Genomic DNA, 16,387 nt, shown 5'->3' on the forward strand with positions numbered 1-16,387 from the left:
CTGTAGTTTCCCCATTTTGGCCTCAAAGGAGGGGATATAGAACAAACATTCCATCATGGATCTGGGAACAGGACAAAGCAAAGAACTTGTGCATTTGAGCTGTAGCAGGAGAAATAGACATTTTGTAACTGATGTGGCAACTTAATGTATTGCCAGAAAAATAGGAAATGCAGCAGTAAAAAAACAAGACAAAAAGAAGACAAAATTTATGTATGCTAATTTGTATATGCAGAAGCAAATTTAGAAATAATTGTTATAAACTGAAGCACAGTATGTCTCACTATAGGGCACAGTTTGATTGGAAGACCTGTGTGCCTGCTTTGTCTGCTGTTGATTTGCTAACTCCTAAAGGGCAAATTCAAGGGCACTGTTTTCTCCTGTCAAGGTTCTTTGTCTTTTGATGGGACTTGCACTGGACAGGTCTTCAAGTAGAGGACTGCCCTGTGTAAGAGTGTACATGGACACCCTGTTTCTAACTTGACCATGACAAGAGACAAGCTGCTCCGCTTTAAACTATATGCAATATCTAGACTTTTCAATCAGGCCTGATAGAGGCCTGGTGGTGGAGTGGTTAAATGCCTGTACTGCAGCCACTCACTTACAAACCATGAGGTTGTGACGAACCAAGGGCTCAGGCTCGACTCAGCCTGGCATCCTTCTCAGGTCGCTAAAATGAGTACCCAGCTTGTTGGAGGCAATTAGCTTACACATTGTAAACCATTTAGGGTGTGCTTAAGTGCACTGGTAAATGTTACAGAAATGTACTTGTTATTGCTATTGAATAGAACACATTGCAGTAAGCCAAAGAGTTGATTGAGGTCAAATCCTTTTCTTTCAAGAACAATCCCTAGGCTCACCTACTAGAAGGTTCCCCTATAGTTACTGCTATTTCCAGAGAATCCAACAGCAGCAGAATGTAAGGATCGTGACCAGGCCTTGCATCTTTTTCTTCAAGGAAGTACAGTTTCATCTATACTAGCAAAGTCATATTTCCACCCTTTGCTTTCACCAGATCAAAAAATAAATTGTGTGTCTGAAATTTAAAGATTTTACATTCAGTGAACCAGCTTCATTAGGATATTCTCCCATACAGGTACTAACAAAAAGTGGAGGTATATTCTATCTGTTTTCAACTAAACAGCTGCTGTCTTAGTGTATCATTGCCAAGAATCCATGTGAGCCCCCACTCTTCCAGTGTAAAAATATTTCAGCTTGCATTGAAATATGCACATCAGAAGAAACCTCTTATGAAGATATATTTACAATCCAGCACAATAATATTGTTTCAGAAATTTCAATTCTTTTAGTTTTTTGTTTCTGTTTTAGCATTGTTTTAGTATTGCCCATGCTTTTGAAGAGAGCCAGTGTGATATAGTGGTTTGAACATTGGACTACAATTCTGGAGACTCTGCCATGGAGGCCTACTGGGTGACCTTGGTCAAGTCACTCAGAGGAAGGCAAGGGCAAACGCCCTCTGAACAAATTTTGCCAAGAAAACCCTGTCATAAGGTCACCTTAGGGTTGGCATAAGTTGGAAATGACTTGAAGACACATAATGACAATGAATCATAGAATCATAGAGTTGGAACTTTTGAAAGGCTTTATTAAGTTTGTGATTTGAGTGTTAATTCCATAATAAAAAGATTGATTAAGGTAATACATCTGAGGTGATGGGAGATGCTCTGTGGTGTTTGATCTCTGATGGCCTACTCAGACATACAGTTCACCACCTGTTGAAGCCATCTAATAATGAAAGTACATGTGTTAATTGATCCTGTGACAGTGGGTTATCTCCAGAGAAGTCTATTTCCATGCATAATGGACACTGTTAGAATGGATTTCTCAGCCTCCCTGCTTAAAATACAATTTTCATTTGCTCTGTATTTCTCTTACAGGAGGTGGGTGAGCCATTCAAAGAAGAAAAGGCTGTTGCTAAATACCTGCGGTTCAACTGTCCAACCAAGTCTACCAACATGATGGGTCACAGAGTTGATTATTTCATTGGTAAATTTATGTTTTCTTCCAATAATAAGGCAACATAACTGCTGGAAGTTCTAACATTTAGGGAGTAAATAATAGTGAATCACAAATTTATCTTTGTCTTTCGATGGAAGATAGTTGGAGAGTGAGTGTGTGGTTTAAAAACCTGCAGCCCTGCTAAATCTTTATAATATCTATTTCCCACTTTGTACTATATATGATGTTTATTTTAATACAAATTCAGAAAGTTTTATGGATGACAACAATAAAACACACACACACAAGAAATATTCTTGTAATAAGACAAACAGCTCCCTTAATTGGTTCTCTATGACAGTATTATCTTTGTGTGAAATTTGCATTTTGTAGTTTAGTTAAATGTGAATTTTGAAGTTCTTTGGGCAACATCAGGGATGGTCCTAAGTTTGAAAAAGCCTTGGCCCAGGTGCCTTCTGTGTGTCTGCTTTCTAGATTTATGAGGCACTGGTGAGTGGGAATTATAAAAGAGGAATCTCATCATCTGTGCCACTTTGGGCATCACTGCAACATCTTGAACTAGTGTCTTGCTTGATGACCTGTTCTGAGAGCATTACAGCTTAGGAGGGGTTCCCCCCCCCCCTTTCTGTATTGCTGGCCTCCAGCTTCTGTCAGTTTCCATTCACCCAAAGGAGCATTGCCTCTGCTACTTGAGGTGAGCAGGGGGAACAGGAATGACATTGTATGGCCACTAGCAACAAAGGGAAAGCATGGTAAGTTGTGCTACTTTGTGCAGAGTAGATTTCTTCTGTTCTCACTACCTTCCCATATTAGAACAGACAAAGACATTTCCCCTCCATACCATCATCATCTTCTATGTCAGTGTCTGTTAGCCTCATACTTAACATACATGGCAGGGTGGAGCCCACAGGAATTGGAGAGGATGGCTGCAGTAGCACCTTTTTTTTTAAGGTGGCTGGCATCTGCTTCAGTGAGCAAAACTAGACTGGATATTGATGTTGCATCTAAGCAATTCCACGATATCAACACAGAAGCACTGTGTTCATTTGTTTAATTCATCACTACCATAATATCAGTTATCAAAGTGGTAGCCTGTTGCAGCAAAAAAGAAGTGGATCCTGTAAATATGCTGAAAACTAAGAGATTTAATATAGTATGAGCTCTTGTGACTTGTATCCCACTACATCATTTGCATGAAGTGTTAATCTGGGCATTTGATGGATAAGTCCGTGGAAGCCCATGCTATCATTTGCTAGTCTTTAAGAAGCCCCAGGGCTCTTCAATAATGCTGCCTACTAAAAATGACATAGGGGAGTGATTTCATCAGTGTGGGCACAGTTTACAAGCAGACATGGTCAAAGAGCTGCTCTTATTGAAGTTGTATATTTGCTATTGGAGGATGTATAGTAACGTGAGCCATTAATTGTCTCAGCATCAGGTTTTATCACTTTTTCTTTATTTCTGAGCTTGCAGTGAATAAAAAGTCCTGCATTGTTCTCATGGATAATTGTGATTTTGAAAACACTAGTTAACAGAGTGCTCTTGGTGGTAGATAAGCCGCTTTCTCCTACTTAATAATTTTGTTCTCGGAGCACAGTTATGAAGGAGTAATCTCTGTAGAACATAATGGAACTTACTTTTGAGCTAATATATACAGGGTTGTGCTGCCGTGTTCTCAAATATCAGATTTGTCTGGGAGGAAAATTTCCTTTTTTCATTTCTACTTCTGGAAACCATTCTGGAACAATTATGATGTAAAACCTCCATTCATGGGATGGCATCTTATGTTAATGTTTTGAATATGCACATATTCAAAGCCGGAAAATCCCTACTTATTTGAATGTCTAAATTTTTATTTTGGTTCTTAGGCAGTCTGATTATTTTTCTAACCATGCACAGGGTTAATTCCAAGTACTTGATGCTGACTCTTAAGAGTTATACTGGTGTTCAGAAACATGGGAGATTTTTCATTATTATTATTATTATTATTAACCTTTATTTATGAAGCGCTGTAAATTTACACAGCGCTGTACATGCAATCTTTTTATTGAATGTATGTAAATTCTTTGTTTTAAATGTATCATTGCACATCTTACCTGGACATTATCCTATAAATATGGTCTATCCAGGAATCCAAATTAGGCTTACCATCCTCTTTTGTAAGCAATTTCAAAATGTTCGTTTCCACAAGCCTCACATTTGTATTAGATTAACACCTGATATCCAGCCGGTCTGTCTGTCCAACTCACTCACTCACTCATCCCTGCACATCTAGTTTTTGGGTCATAGCTTAGAAGGAAAAAAAGAGAACAACATTCATAACAATAGAAAATGGCTGGCATTTAGTGTCTTTCCTGCATTTCCTCCACCAGGCATTGTCTTTTGACAATCAGATACAGCAGGTTGCCACTTTACAGTACAGTCCGTCCTCTCCTTACGCGGGGGATCCGTTCCGGATCCCTCCGCATAAGGCGAATTCTGCCTATGCTCGAGCCCCATTGGAAACAATGGAGCTTGTGCGCGGCGGCGCGCGCGCAGGGCGCAACAGAGGCGCACACCCATTCAATTGAATGGGACGCGCCGCCCCGCGCGCGCCCCACGGCTTGAGCGCATATGCTCAAGGCCGCATATGGTGCGGGCGCACTGTAGTAGACATTTGTCATGCCATCAATTCTTTGAATGCAAAGCAATACTGGACAGAAGCCTGGACAAGCAAAAATGTTTAAATAATGATGAATAATTAGATTTTTGTGCAATCAAAGGCCCAATACAGACAGGCCCAAATAAAGCTGCTTCGGGTCTCTTTGGAGGTATGCTGTTTTAATGATATATGGGTCCTAAGAGTCTGAAAGTCGAACCAAAGCCACACTCCAGTCCTAAGCACTGGAGCGCAGCTTTGGCGCAGCTTCCGGACTTAAGACGCATGCATCATTTAAACAGCATACCTCCAAAGAGACCCGAAGCAGCTTTATTTTGATCTGTCTGTATTAGGCCAAATTTAAGTGTGCCATGACTTAAGCTGTTCATGGTTTTTTTAAAATGCAAATTTTTATTTTGAACTGATACCCCAAATGTTTAAAGAATGTGTTTCAACACTGTGGGAGTTCTCAAGTAATGGTTTCAATGCTATTTCAGGTTGTTTCCCTGAGATGTCAATAAATAAGAAATACAGTCGCACCTTGGAACTCGCGGGGGATCTCCCCCCCCCCCCAGTGAGTTCCAAATCTCACACATATTCAAGCACCATAGGCTTGAATGGGGCATGTGCATGTGGGGTGCATGCCCCATTAAGGTTAATGGCGATTGCCCCTCCATGGATTTTCGAGTCTGTGGATTTCATGTCCGTGAACTTGAAGGGGCAATTGTAGTGGATTACTGGACCAAAATTTCCATTAGCTTCAGGTATCATGCAAAAGCAATCACATTTCTCCTGTCTAGCAGCCTTCTGAGAACTGTTAATTTCCCCCTTCCTTTCCCTTAGCATCAAAAGCTGTGGATTGCCTTTTGGATTCTAAGTGGGCAAAAGCCAAGAAAGGAGAAGAAGCTCTGTTTACAACTCGAGAATCTGTAGTTGATTATTGCAACAGGTAGGAGCTTAGTCTTTAAAAGTTATTGCTAAATTTGTTGGCGCTTTCCAAACTTCTCTTAAGTAGACTTCTTTTCACAGTATTGTCACTGGAGGAAGTAGAATGGTTTTCAGCGATTTCATTGATTCTTCAGTCCCCCGCATCACTTTCCATTTTGCTCTGGAGGATCCCTCTTGGTCCTCTTGGATTAACTTTGCAGGGGACTGCAAGGTGAAATAGGGAATCACCAAGAAGTACCTATTTTCCCCTTCTCTTTTCCTCTGGTAGAAGTCTCTGCTGAATCTGAGGCTCTTTCAGGAATGGAAGAAGCTCTTCCATTTGCAGAAGGACTTGTGTGGATTGGTCATTATGCCTAAACAGGGTAGAGAAACGAGAGGTATGAGGCCTCACATGCTGGCTGTGCTCCCACAATCCTTGCACATGGAAGTTTGATTCTCTTAAACCCCAACTTTCCTGTGCTGAGCAGAAATATCTGAAGGGTATTCCTTCTTGTGTTCATTTGAATATAAGGAGGCATATCCCCACAGCCAAGGACCTTTCTTTATCATGGCTCTTGATAGTGTAACTATTACTGCTTGTGTTCAGGTGAATGGGGACTTTGAGGGTGGATGTGATCTGCATGATGCTATCCATCATTGCTACATATGATTTGGTTCTTTCTTTAGGTGTGCATCTTGAATATGGACTTTATTTAAACAGGATATGTTAAATGTATTTTAAATGTATTATGCCTGATAAATCATAAGGTATTGTGCTAAGGTTATGTTCGAAGTAATCATTGGGCCAACTTTGTTTTTGCCCCTAAAGTATATTTCTAAGGACCCAGGCCTGAAATTGTATAGTTTTGCCTATGTCCAAACAGTTTACAAAATTTGCAATTTGACGCCAACGCTCCAGCCACAGCATATTGTTCCTGTTGCAGATTAGATATTTGTACTTGATAAGACTAGGAGAAATAGCTCTTACGCTGAACAGTCTAATTGTTACTGATAGCACTTCAGGAAGAAGTCACTTGGGGTTAACTAAGTTTAAATGTATTATTTGTTGATTTTTCCCCCCATGATCTTTCTAGAGACTCTGCCACAGCTAAAATAGAATGAAAATTGGTACTGTGCTTGCTCATAGGCATAGTTATGGATCTGTTTTACCATATAATTCCATTCTAGCAGTGAACTACCCAATTAAGTATGATTTTATTTTTAAGGCTTCTGAAGAAACAGTTTTTTCATCGAGCACTAAAAGTGATGAAAATGAAACCAGACAAGGACATAAAAAAAGAGAAAGAGAAAGGAAAGACTGAGAGTGGAAAGGAAGATGAGAAAAAGAGCAAAAAGGATGGTGGGAAAGATGAGAAGGCTAAGAAGGAGAAAGAAAAGGAGAAGAAAAAGGATGGTGAGAAAGAAGAGGGAAAGAAGGTGAGTGTAAATGTAAAGTGAGTGAATTTTAAATGATGAATTTTAAGTGTGTATTGTTTTAATATTCATATATCTTGTCATTTTAAATTGTATGTATGTCCTTTTAAATTGATGTGTATTTTGATAGCAATAGCAGCTTTCTTTATATACTGCTTCATACTGCACTAAGCAGTCTATAAGCAGTTTACAAATGTAAGCTAATTGCTCCTAACAAGCTGGGTATGCATTTTAGCAACCATGGAAAGATGCAAAGCTGAGTTGACCCTGAGCCCCTGGCTGGGATTGAACTCACAACCTTGTGGTTTGTGAGTGAGTGGCTGCAGTACTGGCATTTAACCACTGCACCACCAGGGCTCCTTTTTGATTGATGTGTATCTGTTAATTTTTGTTACTCCTCACTTCAATCCATGGAGAGAGGTGGGTAAGAAATAATAATAATAACAATAAAATATACTAGTATTAAACTGCTAAGAATGGTGGAGTAAATAACATTTCATTCAAAATAAGATGAAAATTCAACAAAAACAAGCCAACAAAGCTTACTGCAGTAAAACCACAGTGAAACATTCCCCTAAGATTTTCTGTTTGGCTTTTTTCCTTTCTACCACATCTTTTTTCATGATATTTTGTCATACTTAAGATATGGTTCCATATGAGATAGTTTTGAAAAGAGAACATGAAGTGTTTGGTATAGAAGATTTTGGAAGCAAACATGTCTGTCTTCCAGATTAGTAGATCAAAACAAGAGGTAAAATGGTAGCGGTAATACATCAGCCCAAACGTCTAGGTCTCTAACAGAGTTGTGGGGCAAAAGAGTAATTTGCCAGTACTGCCTTTTTGGTCCTGCCCCTCCAAAGGCTCTAGCCTCACTCCCAAAAGCAGTCCAGAGTGAGATTAAGATATGGTATCAAATGCCACTAAAAAATCCAGAAGAACAAAGAGGTCTGCCTTGGCAATTTCTCACAAAGATTCTCAGTCAAGACAATCAACACATTTTCACTTTTGTATCTAGGTGGGCTGAAAACATAGCTATAATTAAGTCCCATGTTTATTTTTATTTTGCCCTCTTCAGTTACCAGTGGTTAATTATTTTACATTTATCAGCAAAATAAAAAACATAGTACATCTACCAATCATAGACCATTTAAAGATTTTGTTATAGGATACTTTTGCAATTATATAAATCTTTGAAATGAGTGGAAATTGGAAGTACTTAACATTGGCTGGATCATGCTTGTATTTTTAAACAATAGTGGATGATTCCTAGAGAGACTTGGTAACATTCCAGTACTCTTTCTATCCACTGTGGTGGAATAAATACATCTCTAGGCAGTAGAAGAGGGAAGGGGATGTTGACAGAGAGAAGAGCAAAGTAGATGGAAGATACATTTTTTTCTGGTTTATTGGAAAGTCTGAACTTTACTTAATCCAAATTTTATAAGGATCTATGATTTAAGATTTGTTTGGAAAGATGTTCAAGGAATTTGTGTTCAAATTGAAATACATTATCTTAGAACTGGATGTTCTAAGAACAAGAAGAGAATCAGTGGGCAAGAACAATCAGTAGTTGTATCTTACTCACTGAGTGATCTGTAATCTTAGACTGAATAGTTAACCAAATAGTAGTTTAACTTACTTCCTTGATAGCAAGAGAATATTTTCTGGGGTTTTAATGAAATGATCACTTGTAAGGGTATATTGAAGCTTGAAATCTATAATCTGGACTGGAACCTTCACTTTAGTATTTACTTTTTCAAATCAAAAAGTGTCAAGAGGGAGGGAAGTGAGTGGGGACTCTTTTGTGTCTCCAAAAATTATTTTGAATGCTTCCATCTCACAGCTTTAATGAGACGACTCATGAGCTTGGTTCCCTTAAATCTGTTTTCAATATATGTCCTTAGGATGAGACCCCAGGCACACCTAAAAAGAAGGAGACAAAAAGAAAGTTTAAACTTGAACCTCATGAAGATCAAGTTTTTCTGGATGGAAACGAGGTATGTGGTATCTGTTCATCTCAGTTGCTCTAATGTTGACATTTTGCTGTCTGTAACATTTACATTACGTAAAAATGTGGAGAAATCCATTAGCTTGACTGGATTCTTCCTTGAAGTGCTAATAGTAGAATGAGAAGCAGTTGATCAGAATTAAAGCTATATGGCTCTCTGTGTTAAAAAGGCATATTTAAAGAAATTAAATAAAAAATCTAACAGAACAAAAACTTACCAGAAAATTGTAACACATAGAAATTCCAGGTCTGGCCGATAATTGATCTTAGTCTGATTCAACAAGACAGTTTTTATATCTTCATACCACAGCTTGTGGCTTCCCAATATGTTTATAATTTGGAAAAGAATGGGCTTGCTGTTGCTGAAAATCCTGAAAAATGTATGCCTTAGTCAGATGGACCATACCATTACAGTTGTCCCTCGATATTCGCTAGGGTTAGGGGCAGAAGACCCCCATGAATATGGAAAAACCGCAAATAACAAAACACCATGTTTTTACTGAAAGGACACCTCTCTAGGTATCTCTGGGTCCTCCAGTGCAACTCTGTGGTTGATGTCTGACAGACACTGACCATAGAACTGCCCTGGAGGAGCTACAAAGGCCTAGTAGAGCATTCTGTCTTTAACTTTTAGTTAAAGTTAACCATAGAGTTGCGCTGGAGGACCTAGATATTCCTAGAGAGAACATATTAATCAAATCCGTGAATAATCAAAGCCGCAAATATGGAGGGATGACTGTAGTTGCATTCAGAATAAGGACAAATGGCTTCTGTTTTTCTCCCTATAGCCAGTACAAAACTTTCTGTTCTGGCTGAACCTTTAGACTTGGCTAAGATTCTGGGTTGTGCAGATGGCAGGAAAGATTCCACAGGTGGATGACTGCTTGACCTTTCATTGTTTTGTCATGCCTCCGTATCCTGTTCAATCCCCCCCCCCCCGATATGTCTTCGTCACGTTACATTTTAGGGAAAAATTGATAGGTAAGGGTTGTGTAAAATATAATGGGCAATAAAAATGAAACACTTTTGTACCCACCTGGTTGTCCCAATAAATCCATATGAACCTTTTAAAATTATTACTGACCAAGGCTCACAGATCTGGGTTTGACAGTAGAACTAGACACCATGAAATTGGAAGAGACTACAAGAGCCATCCAATCCAACTGCCTGCCATGCTGGAATATAAAATCAAACCACTTCCAACAGGTGGCCATCTAGCCTCTGTTTTAATCCCTCCAAAGAAGGAGACTCCACCACACTCTGAGGCAGCATGTTCCACTATATTAAACAGTTCTAACTGTCAAGAAGTTCTTCCTAAAGTTTAGGTAGAATTTCCTTTCCTGTAGCTTGAATCAATTCCTCTGGGTCCTATTTTCCGGAGCAGGAGAAAATAAGCTTGCTCCATCCTCAATGTGGCATCCCTTCAGATCACCCCTTAATCTTCTTTTCTCCAGGCTAAACATACCCAGCCTCCCTAAGTAGATCCTCATAGGGCATGGTCTCTAGACTTTCACTGTTTTGATAGCTCTCCTCTGGACATGTGCAACTTGTCCACATCCTTCTTGAATTGTGGTGCTCCAGGTGAGGTCTGACCAAAGCAGAATAGGGTAGTACTGTTACTTCCCTCAACCTTTACACTATACTCCTGTTAATGCAGCCTAGAATTGCTCTGGGTTTTTTAGCTGCTGCATCACATTGCTGACTCATGTTCACCCTGTAGTCCACCAAGACTGTTGTTTAGCTAGATCCCTTTCGCATGTACTGATGTCAAACCAGGTGTCACCCATCCTGTATCTGTGCATTTAATTTCTACTGCCCATGAGTATTGTCCAACATTTCTCTCTGTTAAAATTCATTTTGCTAGTTTTGGCCCAGCAGGCAGTGTCCAAGCCATATTCAAAATATTCTGATGTAATATAATTCCCCAAATATATTTATTTATATTTTCAACATCTTTATGCCACCTGTTAGAACTAACTTTCCCAAGCCGGCTCTGATTATGTAAAACAAGTCCAATAAAATTTCATTGTAATGTAACATACACAGACTATAAAGGTTTTAAAATAGAACTTTGAGTTTTGTGATTTGAAATACAGAATTTTGAATGATGAAATTATCAAGAATGTTCACGGTAAAGAATTGGTACTAATATACTTCTGAAACACCTCCTTGTTACCACCATCTTTTTTCCTTTTAAGGTCTTCCTCATGACAAGGGGATTCCCTGTTTCTATTCCTTATTGTAATGAAGTCAGGTACATCACTGACATATACAAACATCGTATATAAATCTTCTGTAGCCACCTCCATTCTTCTTTTGTTTTCCTTTTTCTCTTTTAAATTCTACCCCAAAGGGACTGGTGAAGTCTATTCTTTGTAAAGTGCTGCCTACATAAATGACTACACAAATAAATTATAGATTACCTTTCTAAATCTAAAAATAATAGGCAGGAAACAAGTGAATACAATTACGCATAACCAGTGTTTTCATTGCACAATCTCATCATCCTTTCTTCTAAGAATGCTTGAGATCAAATGTGTTGAAGATATGAACATTCATAGTGTAGGTCATTATGGGCTATGGTGTAGTGAGGAGAACCATAAATTATTAGTTATTTTCATTTGTTAGACGGCGATATTGTTTTCTCTTCAATAGTTTGCATGTCTCCCAAATTAGCTGTGCAGCTAGGAAGTTGACTGTAGACATTTATTTCTGGTCTGAATGAAGGAACTCATCTGGCTTGAATGCCATTCATTATGTGAACAGTAATACTACATTGCAGAATCTGGAGTTTTCTTCATGGCCAGACAGGGCTATGTGATTAGCTGCTTTGGTTAAATTTCCTAGAACTGTGTTGTGCAACTGCATCCTTTGACTACTCATTGATGACTCTTTGACTACTGCATCCTTTGACTACTGTTTGACTACCCATTGACTACTGTTTGACTATCCATTGGTGAGATTTTCTTCTTAAGGTTCCCCGGAATCCTATATTACCTGTGATGTTACATAATTCTGCTAACTATGTAGTAGAGGCACCATGAAACCCCTTTACTGAATTGTGAAGATATGTAAAGAGACATTAGCAAGAGGTCCTGATGGAAGTTGGTACACAGTATGCACTGGTCACAATGTGCATCTGGCACTCTGCTGACTCTGTTACTGTACTGGATATAGATGATAAAGAACTACAGTTTTAATTTCTGCATATGCAAGTCTACGTATGGAGACATAATTCTGGACAAATTCTTTTTGCTGACCTATCTCCCTGCCAGTGTGTATTTTTACTTTTGTCCTGCTTGGGCGTTATTATTGATTTCTCTGTTTCAAAGTTGATGCTGATGTTCGAACAATTGACTGCCTTAGGCGGGATACAAACCGCCATATAGTACGTCTTCTATACGTACTAGGGTTAGGAAGGGGCGGTGCTTCCGCACCCCCCTAACCCTAGTACGTATAGAATACGTACAACATGGCGGTGCCCCTTCCACATGGGGGGCCGCCATGTTTACGTACTGGACGCATAGCGTCCAGACGTGTCGCGGCACCTATGACGTCGCGAATGCGCCAGTGGCGCCTCGCAACATCATAAAGGTGTTGCAAAAAGAAGCTCTGAAATGGAGCTTCTTTTTTGCTCCGCGTGGGAGCCGCACAGTTTGGCTCCCGCCTTAGTCTTATTAATTAGAAGTTGTGGTCCCCTGTTGATCACTTAGAAGTATGGGCTTTTTCATTAACTCCAAGAAGCAATTTGATACAGAGGAGGAAACTGGTCAGGAGAGCTGCTGAGAAATGTCCAATTAGATATGCTTACCAATTTTGAAGTGAGGTTCTTTTTAGCAGTTTATGTTATGACAAGAGGCTTGTTTTCAATTCCCACTCATTTGTTTTCTGTTCATGACTGTTCCCCACCCCCATACACATTTTAACCATGGAAACTGATATTTCGAAGCATACTGTGCTTGTGTTTGCAAGCTACATAGCTGTTAATTTATTTCTCATGAATTTGTTTACTCCTTATAAAACAGTGGCCATCATCACATTGTGTTGCAACAAGTGCTATCAGTTCATTATGTATTGTGTGACAAATATGTCTTTGTTCAAGGACTGTCCTAAAATATGTCCTATGTGTATAGCTAATCCTGAACTTGCAGTTAACTGAGGATGTTTGACTTTCTCTACAACAAGGCAGCTTTTTATTAGAGAGCAAATTTTCCAGTAAAATAGAGGCATAAGATTTATTTATGTATGCATTATACAGGCATAGGATTATTCGTCTTATCAGCAGGCCTTCTTGGTTTGGAACTCTCTCCCAAAGAAGTAAATACAGCTTTCTATTTGCTATCCTTCCTTGAAGAGTTGAAATTTTTTGTTTTCCATTAGATTTTTAGGAACAGTTGGTTTACTGACTTCTCATGGATTTGTTTTAAATGGTTTTAATTTTATGGCTTATCTAATTCCCTTTTAATAAGAACGTTTTATGTTTTAACTTCTGACTTTATATGTGATTTTTTCTGTATTCCACTTTTTATAAACACTTTGAGTCTCATTTCTGGAGAAAAGGCAAGATATATAGCATAAATTACTGAATAATAATATGCAAGAAACATTCTGAGGCTAGTCTTCTCTTCTTTTACTATTAAATCATTATGCAAAACAGAGTAAAATCAGTTGCTAATACAAAACATTTGAAGTAAACAAATCAAATATATTGTGCTCACTTTCATTAGAAATAAGCAAAATTCAAAGACTCCCTATCAGAGATGTCCAAATCAGGCTATTGGCATTTTTAAAGATAAGATTGTTCCAGCTTTCAAACAGAGTTTAGGAATTATGGACCACTAATGATATCAATAATTTAAAGCCACAACTTTCACATTTATCAAGACATTTTTAGGCCTAGTTTTGGTTAAAAAAATGATTTATCTTAAAACACAATATATGAATGGTCATAATTCCTAAATAGTTCAGGTGTTTACAGTCTAGGAACCATTTATCAGACTGCATTCCACATTTTATGACACTGACTTTTTGACTCTTTGGTTTTGTGACTTGGAATGTTCTAGAAAAAATAGCAAGCTATTTTATACTAAGAGTATTGCTCCACCTGGCCCAGCATTGTTGACACTGACTAGCAGCAGCTTTGCAGAGGTCCAGGCAGGAGTTCTTCCAACCCCACTGAGGCTGCAAATATACTAAAGAAATAGAATCATAGAATAATGCAGTTTGACACCACTTTAACTGCCATGGCTCCATCCTGTGCAATCTTGGGATTTGCGATTTGTTGTGGCATCAGAGCTTTGTGATAGAGAACACTAACTAACTCATGATCGGATAATGCCATAGAATTATATTTACAAGGTCAGTTCAGAAAAGATTATGAATGAAAATTAAATGAGATTTTATTGACAGATGAAATCTTTGTTAAAAGAATGAGAAAAGAGTTGATGTTATTCTTTGAAGAAAATGATACAGGTGAGATGCCAATGAAAACTATATGGGAGGCTAGCAAGGCTACTATGAGAGGCCTTCTGATTCAGAGAGCATGTGAAATTAAAAAAGAAAAACAAAAGAGAAAAAAATTAATATTAGAGGAAATTAAAAAGTATGAGGAGAAATTAATATCCAACCCTTCAAATAAGAGCTTATCAAGCAAAATTAAATTTTTACAACATCAGTTAAAATCAGAGATTGCAGAAGAAATAGCTTTTGAATTGAGGAAAATGAAACAAAGACAATTTGAACACGCTAATAAAATAGGCAGATGGTTAGCAATGAAAATAAAGAGAGACAAGAAAAGCAGAACAATAGATGAAATTAGATATAAAGAACAACTGGTCCACAATCAAGAGTCAATCCAAAAAGCATTTTCTGAATACTATCAAGAACTATACATGGAGGAAGAGAGCTCACAGGACTTAATATTAGAAATGAACAAATACTTAGATGGAAAGAAAATAGAAATGATAACAAAAGATCAAAGGAATAAGCATATACGATGATTTTAGCGGAGAGGTTTAAAAAGATTCTTGATGATATCATTAAGAAAGATCAGAATGGTTTTCTCCCAGGAAGACAATAAAAACGAACATTAGAATTCTGATTAACATTCTGGAACACTATAATCATAACAGACAAAAAAATCTTGCATTGTTTTTCGTCGACGCCGAAAAGGCGTTCGACAATATAAAATGGATCTTTATGTGCGAAATATTAAAAAGAATGAAGGTTGGAAATTTTTTATCAATAATATTAAACAAATATATAAGCAGAAATCTGCCCAAATAAAAACAAATGGGAGTAAATCCACTACTTTTAAAATAAACAAAGGTACTAGACAGGGGTGTCCCCTGTCACCCCTTCTTTTTATAAATATGATAGAGATATTGATAAACTCTATAAGAGATAATGATAAGATCAAAGGTAGTGGAATAAAGGGAAAGGAAAGAAAAGTATTGGCATTTGCAGATGACTTAGTAGCAATTTTGGAAGACCCACTTAAAGGTTTAAACCACCTGATGTGCGAATTTAAAGAATTTGGAAAATATGCTGGGTTTAAGATAAATAAGGAAAAGACTCAACTGGTAATAAAAAACATTGGGGAAAAAGAAGGGGAAAAACTAAGTCAAAAATCAGGATGTGCAATTACAGTACAAAGAAAGTCAAGTATTTGGGGATCTGGATGACAAACAACAATAATAATTTGCTTGAAAATAACTATAAAGAGAAATGGAAAGAAATTCAGAAGGAGCTAGTGAAAGGGAACACCATGCATCTGTCAATTCTCGGGAGAATTGCACTTGTAAAAATGTCTATCCTCCCAAAACTCTTGTTTTTGTTTTGCAATTTACCTTTTATTATGAAGGAAGAGCTGATACAGAGAATGAATAGGGCTTTTAAAAAGTTTATATGGAAGGGAGGAAAACCAAGAGTTAAATGGGAAACGCTGAAAGACTAGAGAGAAGGGTGGTTACGTGATGCCGTATATCAAATTATATATGTGGGCGGGGAAACTTAATTGGATACAAGAATGGATTAAGTTAGAGGATACAGAATTGTTGAACCTAGAAGGAGAGGGACTAAAGATGGGTTGGCATGCATATTTATTATATAAAGATCTAGTTTCCTACAAGGACTTTAAAAACTGCTATATAAGGAGAATCCTGTTTCCAACTTGGGCAAAAATAAGAGATAAGTTTTACAATAAACTACCTTTATGGACATCAATACAAGAAGCTTTCTTCAGCCATAGAAAGAAGGGAACAAAATGGCTAACATACAAAGATTTGGTAAATATTGGTTCAAAAGGGATACTAACAATGAGAGAAAGAGAAGAGCTAAGTAAACAAGGATACACACTTAACTGGATAGAATACTTTCAAATCAAATCTAAATTCAAAGATGAT

General features: G+C 37.8%; 1 protein-coding gene across 1 annotated transcript in view; it reads left to right on the forward strand.

The window, feature by feature from the left end:
* SEC62 (SEC62 homolog, preprotein translocation factor) overlaps positions 1 to 16,387 on the forward strand; it is a 36,388-nt gene that overhangs the window by 11,537 nt on the left and 8,464 nt on the right. The window contains exons 2-5 of the mRNA XM_042457525.1: positions 1,896 to 2,004; positions 5,459 to 5,564; positions 6,769 to 6,979; positions 8,881 to 8,973. Of these exons, the coding sequence (XP_042313459.1) occupies positions 1,896 to 2,004; positions 5,459 to 5,564; positions 6,769 to 6,979; positions 8,881 to 8,973 (519 nt within the window). The remainder of the gene's footprint in view (positions 1 to 1,895; positions 2,005 to 5,458; positions 5,565 to 6,768; positions 6,980 to 8,880; positions 8,974 to 16,387) is intronic.

Source organism: Sceloporus undulatus, chromosome 3 (genome assembly GCF_019175285.1).
Source record: "Sceloporus undulatus isolate JIND9_A2432 ecotype Alabama chromosome 3, SceUnd_v1.1, whole genome shotgun sequence".
Lineage (NCBI taxonomy): Eukaryota > Metazoa > Chordata > Lepidosauria > Squamata > Phrynosomatidae > Sceloporus > Sceloporus undulatus.